This window comes from Erithacus rubecula (genome assembly GCF_903797595.1).
Source record: "Erithacus rubecula genome assembly, chromosome: 2".
Lineage (NCBI taxonomy): Eukaryota > Metazoa > Chordata > Aves > Passeriformes > Muscicapidae > Erithacus > Erithacus rubecula.
Window position 1 is genome coordinate 53,372,141 of NC_136685.1, and position 22,391 is coordinate 53,394,531.

The window sequence follows — 22,391 nt, forward strand, 5'->3', positions numbered from 1 at the left end:
TACTGTGGAAAATACTGCTGGCAGCAAAGATTGTGAAGACGTTTTAAAAGGTTCTGCAGTTGTCTCTGTAACTAGTGTCATATATAACTTTTTGTGATCTACCATTTGACTCATGGTCTCACTGCTGGGAGGACATCAGGACATCACAGATATATATCAATGTATAATTTGTTAACTTTCAATAAAAACCCATCACTAGATTCAACACAAAGACAAATCTGGCATGCAAATTTCTCTGAAGAAGCCAGGTTGAGCTGCATGCAGACAATACCTGGCACAGATGGCTGCAACACCATCTCTGCTGCAGAGTTTGCCTTTCCCTGCCATTGTTGACACACTACAGGCTCTATGTATCATTCCTAAAAATTGTGTATTTCACGTGGCTCAACTCCAACAGGAGAAGCAGAAAGTTCCTGGTGACATCTCAGATGGCACCTTGGCCACTAAGGTGTTGTGTGAAAGGTGTTGTATGCAAAAGTTGCCCTCTACTTCCACAGAGAGCTGGCCCCCAAGAACACACTGCAGGAGCAAAAACAGATTAAGATGGGTTTAGAAAAACTTGAGGCAACAGTATAGGCTCTGAAATCAGGGTTAGGCTGTTTTGGAGACCCAACTCTCCAGAGCTGAGTCACTGCAATCAACCTGCTGCTTAGTTTCCTTGTTCTCCCCAAGCACTGCTCTGGCTGCCCTTGTGTTTAATCCAGGGGTCTCCCTAGGCATGCATGGATAAATGGGATGGGACAACATAATATCCACCTTGCAGGTGCCTAAAGACTTGATTGCATCCAGCTCTGCTCTGTTCCCTGGTCTGGCTGTTCAGCAAGTGACAATTGTTCACAAAGAAAGAATTTGTGTCAAATTAAAGACCTTGGGGTTTATGTTTCTACTGGGAAAGGTGAGAGCCTTGCATAATATTTCAGACAAGTCTGTGACCTTGCAGATCCTTGCTGTCCTAAGTGTTTTAGGATTGACGTGAAACTGGAATTCTCCAGATCCAAAATAGCACATGTTCATGTTACCACAGATCAATTAAAAAGTTTTCAGCAAACAAAACAAGCAGCCGTCATTGGCATGGCATGCTAGTGCAGATGTGATGAGCCAAGAAGTAGATAAACGTGGATAACTTTTTGGTAGTCACTCTTTATTAAGGGTAGAATATACACTGTAGGCATAGTGGAAAAGCTAACTCAGAGGTACAATTCACAGTAAAAACACTGCAGTGCCTGCATTTAGTAAAGACAGCTCAATTAAACTTATTTTAAACATGTAACTGATGTGAATGCTGACAGTGCCTCTTTCTGATTTCAGAGAGAGGTCAGCATTAAATTAGAGATTCCAGTACAGTGTGAAGGTGCAGTGAGCTGTCAGCAAGAATATTTTATAACATCTGGAGCCTGACATCTAAGAAAAGACCAGATAAGCACAGAGCTGAGTATGAGCCATACTCTGGCTCCTGAGTACTCTTTCCCGAGTACAAAACACACAGAAGATAAGAGCTGAAATGCTGATTCTGTTGCTTTCAGGGGAAAGATTGACTTCCCATTGATACTCCCATTACATTTGCTTGAGAATAGCAAGAGACTATACATCTTGCAATACCCCCTTCACAAAGGGGTGACATATTTCTCACTATAGAAGCGTGGGATAGGTTCAGTTTAGGGTTATTAAGAGTGAACCCTAAGGAAGACTCTCTGTTTAGATAGATTAGGTGAAATACTGAGTTTATGAGCTGTATGTAAATAATTTCTGAAGTTAAAAAGAATTCTACAGGACTGACTCATACAATTCATATTGCACTCATACTGAAAGATGAATATTCAGTAATCCACTGTGTCTTCATTTCTAGAGCTACTTTCACTGGTAGAATCTATGACTGTGACTGCTCTTCAGATAAAACTTTTATTGTACGAAAATGCGGATTTAATATTTTGCCTTCTAAGATATATTTAAATGTTTTCCGAAACCATGGATAGAAAAATCCATATATTAATGGATTGCAGAAAGAATTTAGATATCCAAGCCAGTTTAGAGAATCAAACAGAGGCAAAGGATTGGAAAAATTTAAAAATGGATCAATTAAGATTGCAAAAAAACAAGGAAACCAGCATATTAAGAAACCCAGCATAACAATACTCAAAGTCTTAGCAGCTTTCCTGTCTTTATTCTTAGAAAGCTCATGTTTCTTATTATTTTTCGAGAGCCTGTGTGCCTGGCTCAACTCCAGTGTATGCTTTTGGGAGACAGTAAAAATTTTAACATAAATCCCTATCATAATGCAAGCAGGACCAAATAAACCAACTGTAAATAAAAAAGCCCCCCACAGTTTGTTGAACACAATCGGGCACAAGCCGGAGCATTTAATCAGCATTTGATATCCCTCAATTCCAGAAGCATAAGCTTCTGAGAAAACCACCCCAAAAGCAAAAGCAGCTGGCACTGACCAGCACACAGCCACGATTTGTTTTATGGCCACTGGAGTCATGGTGCTGGGGTAATGCAGAGGATGGCAGATTGCATAAAACCGATCCACAGCAATGGAACAAAGATGGAAAATGGAAACTAGACTGAGCATCAAGTCAAAACTGTAATGAATCTTGCAGAATATAATCCCAAAAACCCAGCAGTTCTCTACAGACCTCACCATGCTGTAGGGCATAATGGCAAAGCCCATCAGAAAATCTGTTACAGACATGGATAAGATGAGGAAATTGGTTGGAGAATGGAGCTGCTTGAAATACGAGATGGAAATGATTATGGCCAGGTTTCCAAAGATGGTGAGAATGAAGATTGTTGTTATGGATAAATACATTACCCCACGTATTCCTGCTGACCTAAAGTTCTCAGGACAGGATCTATTTCCAAACTCAGAGCAATCAGTCAAATCCTTTGAGATATTTGGAAAAAGCATAATCAATCCTTTACGAGACTTTTCTTTTGGAAGTGCAGTTCCATCAGCAGATTTAATTTTCGCAAGTCTCCAAAATATTCCAAATCCTAACATGAGAATACAAGGTAAAGTAAGACATGAGCTTGAACTCCATAACTAAATGAAATGCAGTAATTCAGAGGCAAATTTTCTCTTGGTTTAAATAGGGACCAATTACAACCAATTATTCTTCTGAAATGATACATGAAATTTAGTAACTGGAAGCTATTTTAAAATTAATTGCAAATCACATTTAAAAAAAACCAGTTGAAAGTTGAAAGAGTTAAGTTGAAAATTTAATTATCTTTTAAATTAACTAAATTATATGATAATATGCACTTTATTTTGTATCTGGAACATTTTGTAAAGTATGGTTCTTGTATTTTATATATATATATCATAATAACAGTAAATTTAAACTGCAGAAGAAAAACATGCATAGATAAAGAAATCCCCCAAGTCACTTCAGTCCATGTATATTTTATAGGATTTATGTTTCTTAGAATATTGGGGTTCTTTTTCTGTGGGAGAAATGTTATGGGAGTTGGTATACCTCAGCTTTCTTAAAGGCTTCAGTTAATGAGCTATTCACTCAGATGCTCATCTTAAGAGTCACAATCAGTTGCCAAATACCCACTTCCCAAATTATTTATGCTGCTAAACTCACCTGCTGTGCATCACAAAGTACCAGCAATGAACACATCTGATGGAATTAGGTCGTAAAATTGGTTTGATAAGCAATATTCTTTCCTTTCCCAACATACACACCTGTTTTCTGTCATTATAATCCCACAGACTAAAAGGGTGTGGAGACAGGTTGAAGTTTATCTCCTGTAGTAGACTGTGGTCCAGCTGCAGAAGTTATAAATGAATATACTAGTGAATAGTTTCAATGGGCAAAAAATTCCTTTAAACTTTCTGCAGAAAATCAGACCCACTTCTTCTACCTCTTTTCCTGATAACTTGTTTTGGACAAAGAGCAAATTTAGAAACAGAAGTAGAAAAAGATACTCTTCTCCACAGCAGTTTAACCCACTTAAGTTCAGACCATTGATTTCTTTTTTCCAATAGGTATCACCCTGGAATGAAAAAAATACAGAAATTTTGTATCAAAATATTAAAAACAGATATGGCAGCCAATTTTATAGGCTAATCCTCCCTTCATCTCTTAATAATGCCATAAATAAATTCTCTAAGTAGACATTTTTCTATTTTGCTATTGTCCTGCAAAACTGCAATGTGGAAAACAGGCAGATCCCCTCTGTAACCTGGCTCAGATTAATGAAAGATGGTGATTTATTTTTCTTTTACGACATTACATTTAATTCCCAGTAGATTTTGAGCTAAACACATCTATGCGATTTAGGGATTTACACCAGGAGATAAATTGTCTGTATTCCCAACATAATTATTTTTGTTTGCTGCATTAATTCCTTTACCTTCATGTATAAGGGGAGCTCTTTTGGCGACTTAAGGTAGTCACAAGTAACATTGTGTCTCATTATTTCCATGTTGGGCTTAAATGCAGATTGAAGAGTTATTTGATTATTTATTACTAACTGCTTTTATTCCTCTGGGCTACCTTCACTAAAGCAACAACAGCAAAAGACAAGCTCAAATTTTGTTGAAGAATTGTTTTCTCCTGTTGGCAACTGGAGAAGTCCAAAGGGTATGGGATGCACTCTCTTATCAGTGATTCCTCTTAACTGACAGATACCTTTTAGTTTGTATGCTATGGGCAGCCAATTTTTAAGGAGACTGACTTTTCCTATACCTATGGGAAATAAAAAGTCAAGACATCTAGGAGCAGGCTGTGGAGTTCCCATTGTCCAACTTACTTGTGGATCCAAGTCTCTTAAGAAATTGATTTGTTTTATAAAGACCGTTGCATAATCATTTCATAGAAACATTTTCAATGCAGCTAGCTAGATTTAAAGTGGCAGCATGAAGGTGAAAAGATTTTATTAAAAAACCTACAAAGTAGGAAATTAAATGTTCCTGGTTATGCAAGATAATGTAACATTATGCAAGACTCAGTAAACAGTATGAGAATTGAATTTCATAGAATCACAGTATTGTTGAGGTTGAAAGGGTACATTCTGCCCCATCATCCATATCATCAACAGGGATGTTGAACAGGACTGGACCTAGCACTAACCCTTAGGGTAGATCACTAGCTGCTGACCTTCAACTAAACTTCATGCCAATGATTAGCACCCTCTGGACCTGGCCAGTTTCCAATCCACTTCACTGTCTTCTCATCCAGCCCACACTTATTACCTTCTTTGTGAAAATCTTACAAGAGACAGTGTTGAAAGCCTTCCTGAAGACTAGGTAGACTATAACAACTGCTCTTCCTTTGTCTACCAGGCCAGTCATTTCATCATAGAAATTAATAAACTTTATGTCTAATGAAAACAGATTAGTCAAAAAGTGCTTACAGGTAGACACAGTCTTTTTCTGAATTAAGTCTTCAGGTGTGGTGTGTGGAAGTAGCATCATAGACAATGAAGATGATCAGAAAATCTGCAGAAACAGAAAAATTTCATAGAACTCTGTGTCTAGTGTTTGACTGTATCTAATATTCTCTCCCTTGTTGAATGGATTAACACATTGCAGAGGACAGAGAGTGCACAGTGTGCACTGCCTAGATGAGTTAATGATTTAAGAAAAGCCGTACACTCTGCAATATTTACACATTTTGACTGCTCATTTCTTCTGTTTGAAGACTGCACCAATGTATTTTTTTAATCTAGGAGTTTAAAATACTCCATTTTGTAGTGACTCTTTCCTTTCTGGTTTCCAGAAGGGTCCTGCTTGGACAGTTGGTGCTCTCCCTCTTTTCCCATCCTCCAGCCTCTGGTATCTGAGGGACCATGAGATTTGGACACCAGTGGCAGCACCATGCATGAGATGCTACACCAAAACATGAGGCACTAAGGCAGGACACAGGCAGCAGTTCAGGACTCTGAAAGTAGCTGTCAGTTTTGTACAAATCATGGAAAGTAGGTGACATTGCAAATGGTCTTCCCTGGTGACAAAAGGAACAGACATAAGTTTACTGGCGAAACAGAGCCCTCCATCATGCTAGATAAATTGCTTTGCACAAGTTTTTGGGGAAGTTAAAACATTTGAAATCACCCACATGGGAATATTTTGTTTTGCAAAAGGTAGCCATCTGTGAAGTGTTTAACAAAGTCACTAATTAAATGTGTTTATAAGAAATTTGGCAATACCCTTTGCACTTCATTTGCACTGTTATTCTTTGAGATTACAGTAAAGTATATTCAGCTCCACCAGACTGAACTCATAATCTGATTGGACAGCAGCATGAGACTTTTTTCTTATGCTTCCCTAATTTATTCATGTCTTAGATTCAAATAGGATCCCTGTGGCCTCATTAACATCTCTCATGTGCACATCACCCTCACAGTGGGAAACAGCCTTATGCTGTCTGTGATTAGAGCTAATGAGAGAAAGTAACCTGGGACTTCATTACAGTCACTGTGCTAGAGAAGGCTCTCTGTAAATAAAAGGCAAGGAGGCTCTTTGGGAAAGTGCCACTTTTAGGTAATAGGACACCAGAGGAAAAAGTTTTTCTGAAACTTTCTGAGTTGGGCCACACCCAAAGTGGGCTTATATTATAGTTTATTCAGAACAGGAGGACAGCCTTCCAGGTGTAGGTGAAAGTCACCAGCAACCTGTGTGTGGAAACTGGAAACCAAATAGGTTATGGTGGTCTTATGCAGGTACAATGTTTGGATCCCCTCTCTACTGGTTTTGGCTGGGAAAGGGTTAATTTTCCCTATAGAATGTTGTGTGGTGTTGTGTTTTGGATTTGTGATGAAAACAATGTTGATAATACACATACAACCCCCATTTAAGCTAAGACTGAGCAGTGCTCACACAGTATTAAGGCCTTCTCTTCAAGTAGCAAGGGCTGCTCAACAGTTTGGGTGGGGACATCTGATCCCAGCTGACCAGAGAGATGCTCCCCACTATATGATGTTGTGCTCAGCAAAACCTTGAGGGGGAGAAGGAGGAACTGAGATGATGAGAGTTACAGTGCTTGTTTTCCCAAGAAACCATTACACATGATAGAGCCCTGCTTTCCTAGAAATGGCTGAAGATCTGATTTGAAGCTGGGAAGTAGTGATGAATTCCTTAGTTTGCTTTACTTGCATGCATTGCTTAGACTGTCTTTATCAGCAATTTTTCTTGCTTCAGGAGTGTGCCTCTGGTTTCTATGGGTTTATAAGAATTATAAACCTCCTGCTTTGCAGAAGGGTCTAGGCACTGTATGCAGGGACATCCTCTATTTGAACTCCAGTCTGTCCTGTATGCAAGTTGGGATCCTAGTTGTTCACAAACTCCTCCTGCAACCAGAAAATAATGCCTGAGAGATGCCACAACAAGTTATGGAAAGAAAATTTCCAACTGCAAACTCTGGTAGAGCTGGAATTGTTTGGAAATACAGTAATGTTTTCAGATTTTCAGGGAGATAGGGCTATAAAAAGTAACACTGGTGGTGAATGGTGCTGCATCCAGCTGAGGTGGTGACCTTCATGGGTCTGTGCTGGGGTCTGTTCTGTTCAGAATTTTCACTGTTGACATGGATGAAGGCATTGAGTCCTTCATCAGTAAATTTTCAGATGACACTAAGCTGGGAGTGTGTTTCCATCTATTGGAAGGCTGGACGGCTCTGTAGAGAGACCTGGAATGGTTGGATGGATGGGCAGAGTCCAGTGGGATGAAGTTTAATAAATCCAAGTGCTGAGTCCTGCATTTTGGGCACCGTAACCCCCTGCAGTGTTACAGGCTGAGGATGGTGTGACTGGGCAGTGCTAGGGCAGAAAGAGACCTGGGGGTGCTGGTACAGCTGACTGAACCTGAGCCAGCAGTGTGCCCTGGTGGCCAAGAAGGGCAATGGCCCCTGGCCTGTGTCAGGAACAATGTGGCCAGCAGGAGCAGGGAGCTCATTCTCCCCCTGGACTCAGCACTGGTGAGGCCACACCCTGAGTGCTGTGTCCAGTTCTGGCCCCTCAGTTTAGGAAGGACATTGAGACACTTGAGCAAATCCAGAGGAAGCAACGAGGCTGGTGAGGGGCTGGAACACAAACCCTGTGAGGAATGGCTGAGGGAGCTGGGGGTGTTCAGCCTGGAGAAAAGGAGACTCAGGAGTGACCTCATCACTCTCTACAACTCTCCAAAGGTGTCTGTGGTCAGATTGGTTTCTTTCACTAGGCAGCAGCTGACAGAACGAGAGGACACAGTCTCAAGCTGTGCCAAGGGAAATATAGGCTGGATTAAAGTGCTGGAATGGTCTGCCTGGGGAGGTGCTGGAGTCACCATCCCTGGAAGTGTTTAAAAAGATTGCATGAGGCACTCAACGCCATGGTTTAGTTGAGGTGTCAGGGCATGGGTTGGACTTGATCTTGAAGGTCTCTTCCAACCTTGTGATTCTGTGAATATTAACTACAGCAGGGCCAGACCTACTGGAGATGAAGGAAGAAAATAATTACCCATCACTTATCAGAAAGACTTTGAAATCTTGCTTTATTTTTGTGAGATTAAGTATTAAAGTAGTCATATTGTCATTAGCACAGATCCACAGTAGAAGTGCTGATGTGGTATACTTTCATTGTTCCTTTTTATGTCATTTTTAGGAGGGCAAACTTTACATGACAGCAATGAAAGAGTAAAATGCACAATTTCAGATTCTGATATTTTGCCCTTCTGAAATGTATCATCATTCAACTTTTAAGCTTTTCAGCATAGGCTGCTTCAGTGCTCTACAAAGTACAGAAAACAAAGACAATATAGATACAAGGCACTCTTACAGGGAATGCTAATGGAGGACATACTGCTGAGTATAGCTCTTACTTTAGTACACAGTCATCAATTTCTCTCCATGTTCTCTTCTCAGATACGGATCATTTCCTGCCCACTCCCAGTACTGTTCCTTCATAACCCAGCTGAGTTAAACCACAGGATTTCTTCTCTGCGTGCTTTCCTAGAAAGTTCTTACAGGATTGGCATGAGATGAAATAACATGTTCAAGCTAAAAAAAGTTCTCTAAGATGCAAAGTAGCAAATAATGTTTTACATCTAAACAGATAGACATAATATTCTGGCATTCTCAGGTGCAATGCAGCTTTTTTGCAATTGCTTTTCACTTCATACTTCGTATTTTTCCTTGTCTTTGATCTTGTTAAACATGCTTTTGATCTCATCAAGCAGCAAACCCTTTAAGTGATGAACTCAGAAATGACAAGTGACTAGTTGAAATGGAAACAGAAAGAGCTTTTCTCTGCCTCACCTTCTCTCCATGGAATGTGCTGGTATAGCTAGTTATTGGCCTATTTTGAGCTCTGCACACATATGGAAGGGGAAGGACAAAACTTAGCTTTGGGTTATTAGCCAAGGATGCCAAGAAATTCAAAGGAAAAGGTTTTTCTGCTCTTTCTGGAGGAGAACACAAATGAACACAAATATTGTAATATAAAACAACTTGTTTAAGAAATTAATCTGTTGTGTCAGAATAGTTTTTTAATTATGAAATCAGGGATATAAACTGCTATAAGTTTGAAAATTGAGATCTCACTCTTCTGTGCATTGCAAATAAATAGATATAATCAAAAAACACTGCATACAAAACCCAATCTGGAATGAAAGAATATGTAAAGCACAATGATCGCTTATCTGCTTGAATTAAATTTGGTAAATAGGCAAACAAATAGGTGTTTTCTTCCTTCTCAGCTCTTACATCTGGGAGTTCAGCCTCCAAGCAAATGTTCAAAGCCATGAGTCCAACCATTTAAAACATATTAGTCTGAAAACAAATGAGTCCTGGAAGAGTCCGGTTGAAAAATTTTTCCAAACAGAATAATCTTCAATGCCCTGCGAAACCACATGTAAAAAAATGCATAAACAATTGGGTTAAGTGTGGAATTTAAATAGCCAAACCAAACCAAAGCATCAATGAGAACAGGAGGTATCACATAATTCATAAATGGATTGGTAGCCGTAAAGAAGAAGAATGGAGTCCAGCAGATGAGAAACACTCCCATTATGATGCCTAAAGTCTTAGAAGCTTTCCTTTCTCTGCAGGAAGAAATGTGGTGCTTCATTTCAAATTGCATTTTTTTCCTGCTAATTGCATCTATGGATCTTGCCTGCTTCTTGGCTACAGAGTATATTTTCCTATAGATGTACAGCATAACACATCCAGGAATGTAAAAAGACACTGTGGAGGCCACAATCCCTGAAGTTTCACTAAAAATGAGAAAGCATCCTCCAGCACAGTGGACATGATTGTAAACCTTTTCTGCCCCTCTCAAGTTTAGGTCTAGAAAGATCATCCCAAAAGCAAAAGCAGCAGGGACCATCCAGCTTATACACATCATGACCACGATGACAAAAGTATTTATCTTTGATTTGTATCTTAAAGGGTCGCACACAGCATAGTAGCGGTCGACGGAGATGAAGGAAAGATGGAAGATAGAAGCTGTGCTCAGCATGATGTCAGTGCTCGTGTGGATCTTGCAGAAGAACTCCCCAAAGTACCAGCAGTGCTCAACAGAGCGCACCATACTGCAAGGCATGACGAAGAGTCCCAGCAGGAAGTCTACGGTAGCCATTGAAAGTATCAGGAAATTTGTGGGCGTGTGGAGCTGCTTGAAATGTGATATTGAGATGATAACTGTCAGATTTCCAACCACTGTGGCCAGAATAATGCAAACCATGAAGATGTACATGGGAATACGGATATTGTTTGACCAGCTACTCCTTATGCAAGAGCCATTTACGGATTCACACCACAACTGCATCCTTACTAGAGTCTCAAATACACGTAGGTATGCAGCACAGGTACTGGTTTTCCTAATTCTAAGGTATGCTTATGACTGATTTTCCATTTTCTAGATGGGAAGAGCTGCAGAGAGGAAAACAAAAGCGCATTGTAAACATCTTCTTTTGCTTGGATGTGTAGGAAATTTGCATTCCATTATTTATGAAGGATAGAAGTATTTTGTAATTACATTTAGCAGAATAACACTTTTGTCATCTGACTTCCCTGAATCTCCTTTGATGAAATAAACTGCATAATGGAGTGTCCTTGTAGCAGGACAGCAGTGACTCTGGGAGGCCTGCACTGGGCAGTGCCTTGTCCAGTGGGCAGATGAGAAGCCCTTTTCAGTATTTCCTGTTTCTATTTTCAGCCCTAGTCTTCTTCATCAATGTTGGCTGGAGTCCTATATCTCCAATTTGCTCTTGAAAATCAGTAACTTTAAATTCTGAATCTCCCTCAGCTTCTTTTTGGATACCTAAGTCTAAAACCTGCAAGTCTAAAACTGAAGGCTAAAGCTGAGGTGTCCATGTGTGACCTCTCCTCCAGCCCCATCCTGATAGTGATGACCGGACAGATCAAGTTTTACAGGAAAATCCTTGCAAGCTCTAGCTGTAAATAGAGATGCAAGGAAAATATCTAAGAGAAGTAAAAAAACTTTTCTGCCATTTGCTGACAAAATAAAATGGAAGAATCTGACAAATCTGAAATATCACCTGATGTATAAGCAAATGTGCTTTTTTCTGTTGAGCTCTAGTTTTTGTCAGTGCTAGTAGTTTAACATTACTATGAGTATTGATTATATTAATCTGTTTTTTAGCTAAGGCACAAACATGGAGAGAAACGTTTTCAGGAAATAGCTTTAGTTTTAATCTAAGGACACAAACATCATTGTCCTCTTGTGTAGGCAGTTGCATGCCCCTTTTACAAGTTGCTTTTTTTATGAAAACCTTTTGTGAAAGTACTTAAGCACTTGACCAGCAATATTTACTTTTGAAAAATCTGTTTTTCTTTTAAATAACAGAAGGATGGTGCTATTGTGAAAAATAGAGACCATTAATATGTGGTATTCAGTAGCACTATCATTATGGTATAAAATGGTTGTCAGAAAAATACTGACATGGCAATTTGGCTAGTACTGATTTAACCCATTTGCTTTGGGATTTAGTTACCTCTGGTTATTCTTGATAGAGCACAGTAAAAAAAAACCCAATTTCTTTCCCATACAAAATCAAATGTTTTAGCAAGTACACCATGGCACAGGAAACTGAATGAACATTGACAAAAAGGTATAGCTAGCAAAACCTTGGCAGCTACAACTAGCAAACAGCCTGTGTTATACAGTGGGGTTTTGCAAGTAGGGCCAGACAGTGGCACCCAAGTGCCAGGGACAAAGTTCACCCAAAGGCACTCTCAGGAGTGGGGGACATATGGAGTCTGACTATATTTATGTACTGTTTGGGGTGCTTTTCACTTCCCTTTTTTCTGCCTGCTAATATTTAACACCATCTCTGCTCTTTTTTACCTCGTTTTAATTATCACTTCATATACCTCTTCCTTCTATTTTTGTCAGTATTTTCATGTTTCTTTTACTACCTGTCATTCCTTTTTTCAGCATGTTTACACCCAAGGCAGAGAAAGCACAGCCAGATAAATATTTATTAATTCAAATTTTCTATTTTCACAGTAGAAAGAATTTAACACCAATTTAACTGTATTTACTGGGCATCATTATAAAGATTAAAAGCTCATTAAGATTGTAAATGGGTCACATAGATTTTGAACTTCAATTTTTCTGTATAAAAGTATAAATAAATTACACAACTGTAGTAAAGCATTAAGTCTATTAAGTCAATAAAAAGAATTAACTATCTCTGGTTTTCCTTAAGATTTAAAAGATTAATAACTTCTCTGTTATTTCCTGATAAACTGTTTAGCCTAAAGAAATATCATCTGCCCTGAATACAGGTTTTCTTTAAAAAATAAAAATCAGGAAAGTTTGGTTTTTTTTTTTTACTTTATTTTTTTAATAAAAGAAGGTAGAAAACTACAGCCAAAGGATGGACCAAACTGAGATCAAGTGCATGGCTTTGTGTTACATGGAAACTAAATAAATCAAAACATATGTGGCAAACTGTTCAAGTGAGCTGAACTCTGAAGAAGATTTCAAGAAGAAAGCAGAATGTTTTCCTTCCATATATAGTTACAAAGTTTAAAATACAATAAAATGGAAATATGAAGAAGCATACTCTTACAAACCTCTTAACTTTGTCACTTCATGCTGAGTAGAAGTCTGCTCTTGACACTCATTTGTTTTCTGCTGGTTGAGTGGCACTTCTTCCTTTTAAAGACCATCTCAAAAGGCAGCTGATCCTCTTTACCACCATTACAGTTCTGGGTAACACAAATTTTGAGAGAACAGGCTTTTAATATGTGGCTAGAAGAGCCTCCAGTAATCCCCATGTATTCCTAGGGGTTGCTGGTGTGATGAACAGCAGTCTGGGCAGTTTGACTCAGTGGCAGCTGTCGATGTGAATAGCAGCTCAAACTGTTTATTTTGTCACCCACATAGAGAACAAAATCATGGCTGTAGCACTCTTTCTTGTTTAATGGGCCTTATGATTTGAAGAACATTTACTTATTTGGTTAAATGTTACAGTCATATTGTGAGCAGGCCAGTATTATCTAAGCAAAGAACAAAAGACACAATGTAGCCCACCTCCTGTAAGCTTTTTAAATATAGCAAAATACATAAGCATAGGTTGGTTACAGCAGCATGTAAGATTTCCTTGGAAAGGGATAATGTAGACAGAGTGACACATTGAGTATTTACCAGCCTAGTTATGATTACTGAACAAACAGATTTAATCTAGCAGCTCATCAGTTAACAGCTATTTGCAAGATACAGCTATTGAAAATGTGTTTTAAGTAAACACCTATTATTGGCTGTACCAGAGTCATGGATGAGGAGCATCAATTTTTTGTTCCACAAAGGACCATGCAGCCTTTTAAACCAGTGATACTGATGAATGGAAAAGAGCATTATTGTGATAACCATCAGCTAAAGCCCAGCTAAGCTGAGTGCCTCAAGGGCATATGCAACAAGGTGGGTTAGGATAGTACTTGCAAATTTTTCTGATGACAGGGGTTAGCTAATTTATTATGTTATGTGCACAAATATCAAAATGGGTGCATACAACTCAGTTATTTTAATTTTTTAGTCTGCTCTCATAAATACACTGGGGTTTTGCACTACAAGCTTCTCTTTGCTATAGCAAGAGAGAAAAAAAGCTACAGAAATAAAAAAACTGCAGAAATAGTGATCAGGCTGAGAGAGAAAACACTGGAGAGTGTCGAGAGAATATGTTGAGGAGAGGAGTCAGGTCTTTCTTCAGAGCTGTGGAAAAGTGAAAAAGCACATATTAGGTCCTAGATATTGGTCTGTGAAAGTGGCCTTCACCCTTCTGACATGCTGTGCTCTTCCTTGGAGCCAGGCATTTCTCTTTGAGGAGTGAAGGTTTAGGCTTGGTAATTACTGCCTTGAATACACATATACATTTTATAGGAAGACAAAATCTGGGGGAACAAACCCATGTTACATTACTCTGTACAACTTGTTGTTATAAAGAAGTCTGGCAGCCAGCTCATTATGGGCACTCAGCCCAAGGCCACCCATGCATGCACACAGTGCTCCCCACCACACTCTGTGCTCTCTCCCTTGAGTACCACAGGGCATTTTCTGGAATGGCAGCTCTGCTTCAAGTGTTTGCTCCAGAGGCAGCTCCCTGCAGATCTCTGAGGCAGCCCCTGGGGCTGGGGAGCCCTGCCCTGCCCTGAGCAGATCTTTCCTGCTGCATGGGCAGGCAGCAGGCAGCCATGGAGTGTGGGCTTTGCTTTGCCTCCTCTTGTGCCCAGGCTGTGCATCTGGTCAGGGAGCACTCTCCTCCCTCTCCTGGCTTGCAGTAAAATTGTACAGCAAGACCCACACGCATTTGGAAGGAGTGAACCACAGATCTAGGGAGGCTGTGAGCATGGGAATGGTGGTATTTAATGGTGTGTTGGCTGAAATGAAATAATGCAGGAGATTTTGATATATCAAGATAATTAGGTAATTAAACAGGCCAAATTGTCAACTAATTTAGAGTGAGAAGGAACACTAGTAGCAAGCATTCACTCTGTTTGTGCAGATGCTTCAAACAGGCACTTTCTTGTGCCTTAATGCTGATGTGGATCATGAAAATATTCTCAGACTTGCTACTTAAAATATCAAAGAGAAACATGCCAAACTGTTTCTGTGAGAACTCAAGGCACTTACAAACTGTCAGTGTTCAGCAGTCTTTTGAATCTGTACTAAACTTTTCTCCTTTTCTAGTTGCTGTGGCTTTTTTTTTTCCTAAAAAAATTTCTATTTCTGCAATAAGTAGTTTTCAGAGTTTTGGAAAACCATGAAGGAGAGATGTCACAATGTCCAGACTACTGTGGGTCATCTACCCTCCTTGTTTGTTACTTTAAAACATAAAGTAATTCAAATGGAGAACAGCACAGAAGAGAATGGAAATAGCACTTTTTCCAGACATCAAACCTATTTGAAAAATGTGTTGTAAAGTTATAATGTCCCTCTTACATGAAACTGTGGAAGGAACATTGGTAGTGGGGAAGAACATAAAAAGACCTAGAGAATGAGAGCTTTCACTGTGGAAAAAATGTCAGGAAAGCACTGGTTTCTACTGTGATTCATTTAGCTTGCATTTCTGTGGGTGCTGTTTGGTCAATCAGTAGAAAGTTTCTCATATTCACACAGCTCATTTTAAAAACCATTTCCCTATTAAGGGAACCATGTATTTATAAGTACTGGAGGCTGTAAGGTGACCCTGTGGATGAAGAGGAGTTTTGAAAGTAAATAACTCCACTCGCTTTTATGAAGTTCCCAGGGGGAAAAAAACCAGAGCAAAATATTTAAAAAAATAGAATCCTCCTAAGTTTCCATTCATTTGCTTGAAATCTAGAGGAAACTGGCCAAATTCCCAATAAGCTATTAGTACAAAATAACTGTTTCTTTATAGGAGTTAAACAAGAAGATCTGGCAACTACTAATCTCAATTGCCAATTCTGCAAAGTTGGTGTAATTCCACTGAAGACTGTCTGAAATTACCCCAGATTTGTACCAGAAGAATTTGGAAAATAGATTATATGATAAAACTGTAGACCTTTTCTCATGGTTTCTATTCCTAGTTTTCAGTGGAAAATATCTTTTCCTTGCCAAGTAAATCCAGCTGTTTATACAGAGTAATGCAATGTTTGTGCTCTTTCTGCAAGTATTGTGCTTAGGATAAGGACTATAAATCTAAACTCCAACATAAATGTAAATCACTGAAATGCACAGTGGAGTAAGAGATTCCAAGAAAATAGTGATTTAATAGCAAAGCAAAACACATCCATCCAAAGCCAAGAAGCTTATCTGCAAGGGTGAGGGATTCTACATATTTGGTAGTCATGTTAAGTAAGGCAATAACATGTTCCATTGTCTTCACTCTGTAGCAAATCTCCTCTCTGGGCTCCCGAGGGCAGAAGAGCCCCTTGCCTTTCACTCCAGCAGGGCAAGTGAATCCTTGCAGCTGCTGCACAGAGCAGAGGCACAGTGGGGCAGGTCCCTTGTGCCTTGCCAGTGCTTCTCTGCACCCATCAACCCAACAGGAATGAGCTGCTGCTACTGACTGTAACTGCTTTGCTAGCCTCGGAACACCCTCTCCAAAAAGAAGGCAAACACAGAGGAGGGAAGCACTGAACAGTGGAAAGGTACAATGCCATTCTGCATCCTTATGTCCCTCCAATAACTTCACAGAAAGGAAAGATCCCTACTCTGAATTCATAGCTCTGTGTGAAAAGAGCATTGCCCCCAGCTATGTTTCTCTTTCAGCCATTGGGAATGAATGGCTTCTTAAATCATACTTTAAATCATACTTACTGCTGTTGGTGCTATTGCTGTTCACTCCAGAAAGAACTGTGCAGAATAACAACTATTATCTTCACTGCTAACCGTAGGAGATTCATCTTTGAAAGAAAATTATATCCCAGACCAGCATATCAGCAGCTCACCGTATTCTGGACTGCCTGACTCGGAGATGATACAGGACAGGAGCCACTTCCCCATCACCACAGGAGCAGGCTGCAGAAACAGCGTGGTACTGACTCATCCCACACCAATTCTCCCAGCTAAGTGCTGCATGCTTGGTCTGACTGGTTCACAGCCTGCTGGGAAAATCTCATCAACAGGATGACGTACATCTTAAATATCCAGCAAACAGAAGCATGTAATAAATCTATTCTGACACAAACCCCTAGCATATGCAAAGATGAAGCAATTTGAAGTAAGCTAAAGCCAGGCTTCTTGCATAAAAAGAAGGATGCAAAATGAAGGAAATGTTTATTATGGTCAAGGAACAAATGGAGTTAATAGCACTGAGCTGTTTTTAAGATTACCCACTATTTCACTTCCTCCTTTCAGTTTTGTGTAATGTTGTGTAATGTTGTCAACATTGCAACACTTTCAGTTACCTTTAAAAATTTGATTTGCCTATCTCAGACTGTATATTTTCTAAAAACTCTAAGCACAATACTTTGACAGTGTCTGACAAAAAGATTGATTAAAAGATACTGTTTCCTCCTAACTAAAAATTTTTCTAGCTCTTTATTTATGACACTCAGGTGTTTCTATGACATGCTTTGCAGCAGGTATTTATGAGCTGTTGCTTTTCTATTTATATACTTTTGCCATACCAGAGAACCATACCTACAGCTCATTGACAGATTCCCCCATCTTCAAATAATGATTTTAATATTGTTGTGGAATCCAAGAAGGAGCATCCTTCCAGGAAAAAAGTAACCCCAGAGGAAAAAGCTGACCCACCTTGGATGAGTTTGTGTGTGTCAGTTGGTGGGCTGCATTGGTGGAGAGCCTTTCAGCTCCTGCTCCCCAGAGGTTTCTCTGAGCCTGTAGCAGGACCTGTGGGGCTCAGGCTGCAACTTCTCCCCTGGGTATTTGGGGTTGGGATAAGCTTGGGATTTAGGAAAGCATAGCACTGGCAAGGTGACACAAAGGACATTAGGCTGGACAAGAAGGACAACTGATAGTGAAATGAAAGTATTGAAATGTCACATTCTGGTCTGGAAGTGTGGCTATTCTACTGGAAGACACTGAGAGCTAAAATTGCTAATGAAGACTTATATGTCAATAAATTATGTTCTCTATCTTGCCTTCTGTTCTCTGTTCCTTTCACAAATGCTGGATTTGACTACAGAGGATATTTCCCCAGAAATATTGAATATAACTGTTTCTAGTAAACCATTTGCAAGCCCAGCAGACTGCAGATGCCAGAGCTAATGCACTGTGGGTCATTTTTAAGGGGGTAACCTGCCAGGGCCATCTCTGGCTTCTGCAGTCATTTCTTGCTGCAGGAAGCAGCAATGCTATGCATGGACATCAGTGGCATCATGACCCTGCAGATACAGCAATACAACTAGCACAGAAATTACCAGTGACAGAGGCTGTATCTTTCTTGCTGACCCTCTGCTCAGGAAGACATGCCTGGGCAGCCCATTTATTTCACCTGAAAAGCTTTATTTATCTTGTCAGTATGTGCTGTGCATCAATTGAATACTGGGTCACTGAAGAAGAGGTAAGGGTGCACTGAAGTCGATTTGAACTTGATTTATGACTTGTTATCAAGTTCTCACTGACTAGCTAGTTCCTGTCAATACGCATGACACTGAGAGGGAACAGATGGCAACAGAAGGTTCAGCTGTTTAAATGCTCCTCTACTACCTTACATAACTTTTTGTTCATGCAGGTGAGGATTGGTGAAGAGAAAGCATCTCTTCTCCTTCCTCCCTCTTTCACCCTCTGTAGTCCATTTTGTTCTTATCTGCAGTTGTTATCAATTCTTCCTTCCATTTGCAAATGTTTGTAAGTCATCAATATCTAATGATGAGCTTTGACAAATCAGGGAGGAATACAGGTCACTTCCTTAGTGACAGAAGGGACAACAATCCATAAGAAAAGGCTCAGCAGAAAACAGCTGGCATTGTAAGACTCCCTTACAATGGCAAAATACAGGTGTGGTTACATTAAATGTTATACAACCCTCAAGTACAAGAGGTTTCTGTTTGTGATTAGTCTAATGCTGAATTTGGAAGAATTCCTGCAAACAGAGGTTTATGCCAACATGCATAAACAATTAAAAGGCCTAGCATAACATTAAAGATAGTCTCATAAACTCTTCAACAAAATAAATGTTTAAGCCTGTTGCTAGGCAATGATGATTGATTAAACTTAAGCTCTTATATATACACAATCCTCATATATACAGCCATCTGATACTCTTAAGGTACAGCTAATTGACACTAGTTATGAAAAGATCACACATATTTTTTATTCACACCTGCAAAATCTGTCTATCAGCCTAGCTACCAGGAAGTACCTCATTATCTATTAATGGCTGTGTTTACACAGTTCACTCTTCCCTCCTGTATCTCAGGGTATTTAATTTCATCTTAGGCAAGAATAATTCTTCTGTTTAAAGAAAATGTTCCCATGAATGAATTACAATGTGTTTTCACCATTTGTTTATAACAGCTACTGCAGCCAATTTGGCAAAAGAGCATCTCTGGGAAAATTGGAAGCAACCACTTAACAAGAAGAGGATGGAAAGAAAATGAAGGTTTGTACATATTTTGAATCAATTTTTGTACACTTTGTCAGCTGGGTCACCAGCTAAGGCACTGGGAATTTCACAGGATCAGTGCACCTAACTTTTGTCAGGATGGGAGCTGTATCAGTCACTATCTCTGAACTCTTTGGGGCAGAGTGGATGATTTTCAATCACAACTAAACCCAGTCAAGTTGAGACCCTCCATGCAGAGGGAACTGAAAAAACCCCACAGGTTATGACTGAGCTCAAAGCTAAATGTGGAACAGCTCTGTTTCTGCAGACACACAATCAGTAGATTGTGAAATCACTGATTTCATGGTAGTACAGCAAAGTCACTGCCCCCATGTGATTTTATGGGACCTCAATGAACAGAGCATTAAGTCAAGATTTCTGGCTCCCTCCTAGTGGAGACAAAATGAAAGGGAGAGCTATAGGTTTTATATAGCAGCTCTTTGCCAGTAAGGGAATAAATGTTATATGGAAAACTTAGAAAGGTCTCTAAAAACTATGGGAGAGTGTAGTCTGTAAGTAACATGGCAATGGCACAGTCCTAGATTCACTGTATTTTCTTTGCTCAACTTAATGGAAACTGTCTGTCAACATTATATTTTGTCTAAGAATTTCATAAATGTTGTAGAATAAAGTTTTGATTTTCCAAACTCATCCATAAGTTTGACAAGAAAGTTTTGCCTGAACCACCACTCCATCCCCCCCTCAAATTAATTTTCCTTAGAGAGCCCTAAAACTAGAACTGAATAGACCTTTTTCAGTGTACAAAAATCAATCTCAGATGGCTGGAAAATACATCAAGGTCAATTGCAGAATAGAAAAATAAACATCTTATAAAAAACTGACCTTAATGTTTCCATGTATTTCACTTGATAATTTCAAGTGTGTCTCAGACTTCTAATGCTCATTTAGAAGTAAATGCCCAAAATTGCTGTTACAAAAGTCATCACTTGCTCTTGAAGACTATCTCAAAGGTATTAAAATTATTTTTTTTAGTTTTACGTTATTCAGTTTTTCATTACATAAGCTGGGTGACTAACTGTATGCAAATATACATTCCCCTTTTTTTCTGAAAGGGGATTTCCTAACATTGCCTGTATGTTTGACATTAAAATCTATCCCTACTTTGTATACCCCCTGCTAATCTTGCATCCTGACACTATCATAGCTCCCAGACTATGAGTTCATCAGTTAACTTTAACATTAAAAGCAGCAAATGAAGATGGATAGACAAAGTCAAAATCATGCAGTTACAATGCATTTCCTATACTGTACATATTTGTAGTAGAAACTCCCTGCTGCCATGAGAATATCTGAAAATTGATTATTTCCCTTGAAATTTTATAGTATTGAGTAGCTTCAGGAAGTATTTTAATACTTTCACAGCTGCTAATTTATTTCTTTTTTCCAGACTGAAAGAGGAAATAGCACAGTGTTGTCAGTATGCAAAGTTTCTGTTTCACTAATCAGCTGTGTCTGATTCACAGATAGACAACACTTGGTAGTATTGTCATGCTCATCTGTGGCTTCAGTAGGAGGTGGTGTCCACAGAGTTAAAAGGTTAATTTTTAGGTGTACTACAATTACTTCTCTGTTGAGGCTCCATGACATCTCATGGTCCATCACAAGCCACAGAGAAGCATTCCTGTATTAGCTGTGGTAATCCTTATAGCAACTGCTGCTCTCTTTATTGACCTACTCAAGTTATTTCTCTTTTTCAGCTCTGTTGCCCTGATGGTGGTCAGAGGCATTGCAAACACTGTTTGGATTAAGTGGGGTTATAATTCAATTGTGGGTTAATTTTAAATTCTGCAGTTCAGATTCAGGTCATTGTCATTCTGTCTGTCACTCACTATACCTGCACTGATTCAATGTACCCAGGAATGGTGCCCCATAGTGTCAGTAATTCACCCATGATAACATGACTTGTTCATAAACATTTAGCTTTGAATTACTTGGTCTAAAAGTCACACAACCTCTGATTGTACCTCAGTGTACCACACTGTTTAATGCATTACTTGAGTCCTAAATACATGTTCAAGGACAGGGCTGAAGAGTCCATCTCTCTTCAAAACTCCAGATTATTAAGATGTTGTTTCTCTGTTTTTTCCCAGGGCCTCCTTACTTTGATTCAGTATGTAAAATAAAGTACATTAGATTTTACTCAAAGTTTCCCCAAAATTGTTACCAGTTTTACTTAAGTTAGCTGCAAGGTTTGGATCATATTTGTTTAAATGGATTATTTTCCTACCTTCATCTGAAGTCTTGCATCAATAACATCTATTATGAACTTGTTTTTCTTTCTGTGAGGTTAGAAACACTGTGGACAGGTGGGTCTTGTTTGCTTTGGCCAGCATCAAGGTGTAAGAAAGAAATATTGATGTATGAAGAGCACACTTTTCCAGCTCAGAGAGGGATGGGTCTCATTAAGATACCATCTGTAGTAGCTTTTGGGGTGGGGTCATTGATGTGAATTACTTATAAATTAATTTGACTTTTCTACTCTGGCACATCTGTCCCAGAGTCAGTAAATACTGATGCTGTTAAAGATAAATGTCATTTGCTGTATCAGACATTCATTACCTCTCAGCTTCTCTATTCTGAATGTTTCTGTAATTTGCATAATTAGAAATTTTCTTTTATTACAAAACCTCACATTTCTTAAATGAATTTTGTCTAATCAGATGTGTCCGCCAGCCAGTAAGGTGAAGATCTGCTTGGTTTTTGCAACCCCCCCAGGAATTCCTCTCCCAAAATCAGGGTTGGTGGTTCTTGTGTATGGAAATGATGGAGCTATTCTGAGGCTGCTGCAACAGGCCACACAACTTCATCCTATGCTTGGTCAAATTCTTTCTTTGTCAACAAAAATGGGAAAGGGCTTAATAAACTCCTCAGTGGTTTA

At 39.2% G+C, this 22,391-nt stretch overlaps 2 protein-coding genes across 3 annotated transcripts; both read right to left on the reverse strand.

Moving 5' to 3' along the window:
- Nucleotides 1-1,867: 1,867 nt before the first annotated feature.
- LOC306798724 (trace amine-associated receptor 2-like) lies at nt 1,868-2,809 on the reverse strand (the record flags this gene model as incomplete). The annotated part of the gene is made up of 1 exon (XM_079298925.1): nt 1,868-2,809. The coding sequence occupies one exon, from the start codon at nt 2,807-2,809 to the stop codon at nt 1,868-1,870; it is 942 nt and encodes a 313-aa protein (XP_079155051.1).
- A 5,675-nt stretch (nt 2,810-8,484) lies between these two features.
- TAAR1 (trace amine associated receptor 1) lies at nt 8,485-17,631 on the reverse strand. Of its 2 annotated transcripts, none has more exons than XM_079325310.1 (3): nt 16,869-17,631; nt 13,032-13,166; nt 8,485-10,859 (listed from the first exon to the last, which is right to left on the reverse strand). In XM_079325310.1, exon 3 carries the CDS (start codon nt 10,753-10,755, stop codon nt 9,754-9,756), a length of 1,002 nt encoding a protein of 333 aa, XP_079181436.1. In that variant the 5' UTR covers nt 10,756-10,859; nt 13,032-13,166; nt 16,869-17,631; the 3' UTR covers nt 8,485-9,753. The 2 variants fall into 2 exon arrangements, with proteins under 2 accessions (XP_079181436.1, XP_079181437.1); XM_079325311.1 differs by lacking the exon at nt 16,869-17,631 and adding an exon at nt 16,738-16,851.
- Nucleotides 17,632-22,391: the final 4,760 nt, after the last annotated feature.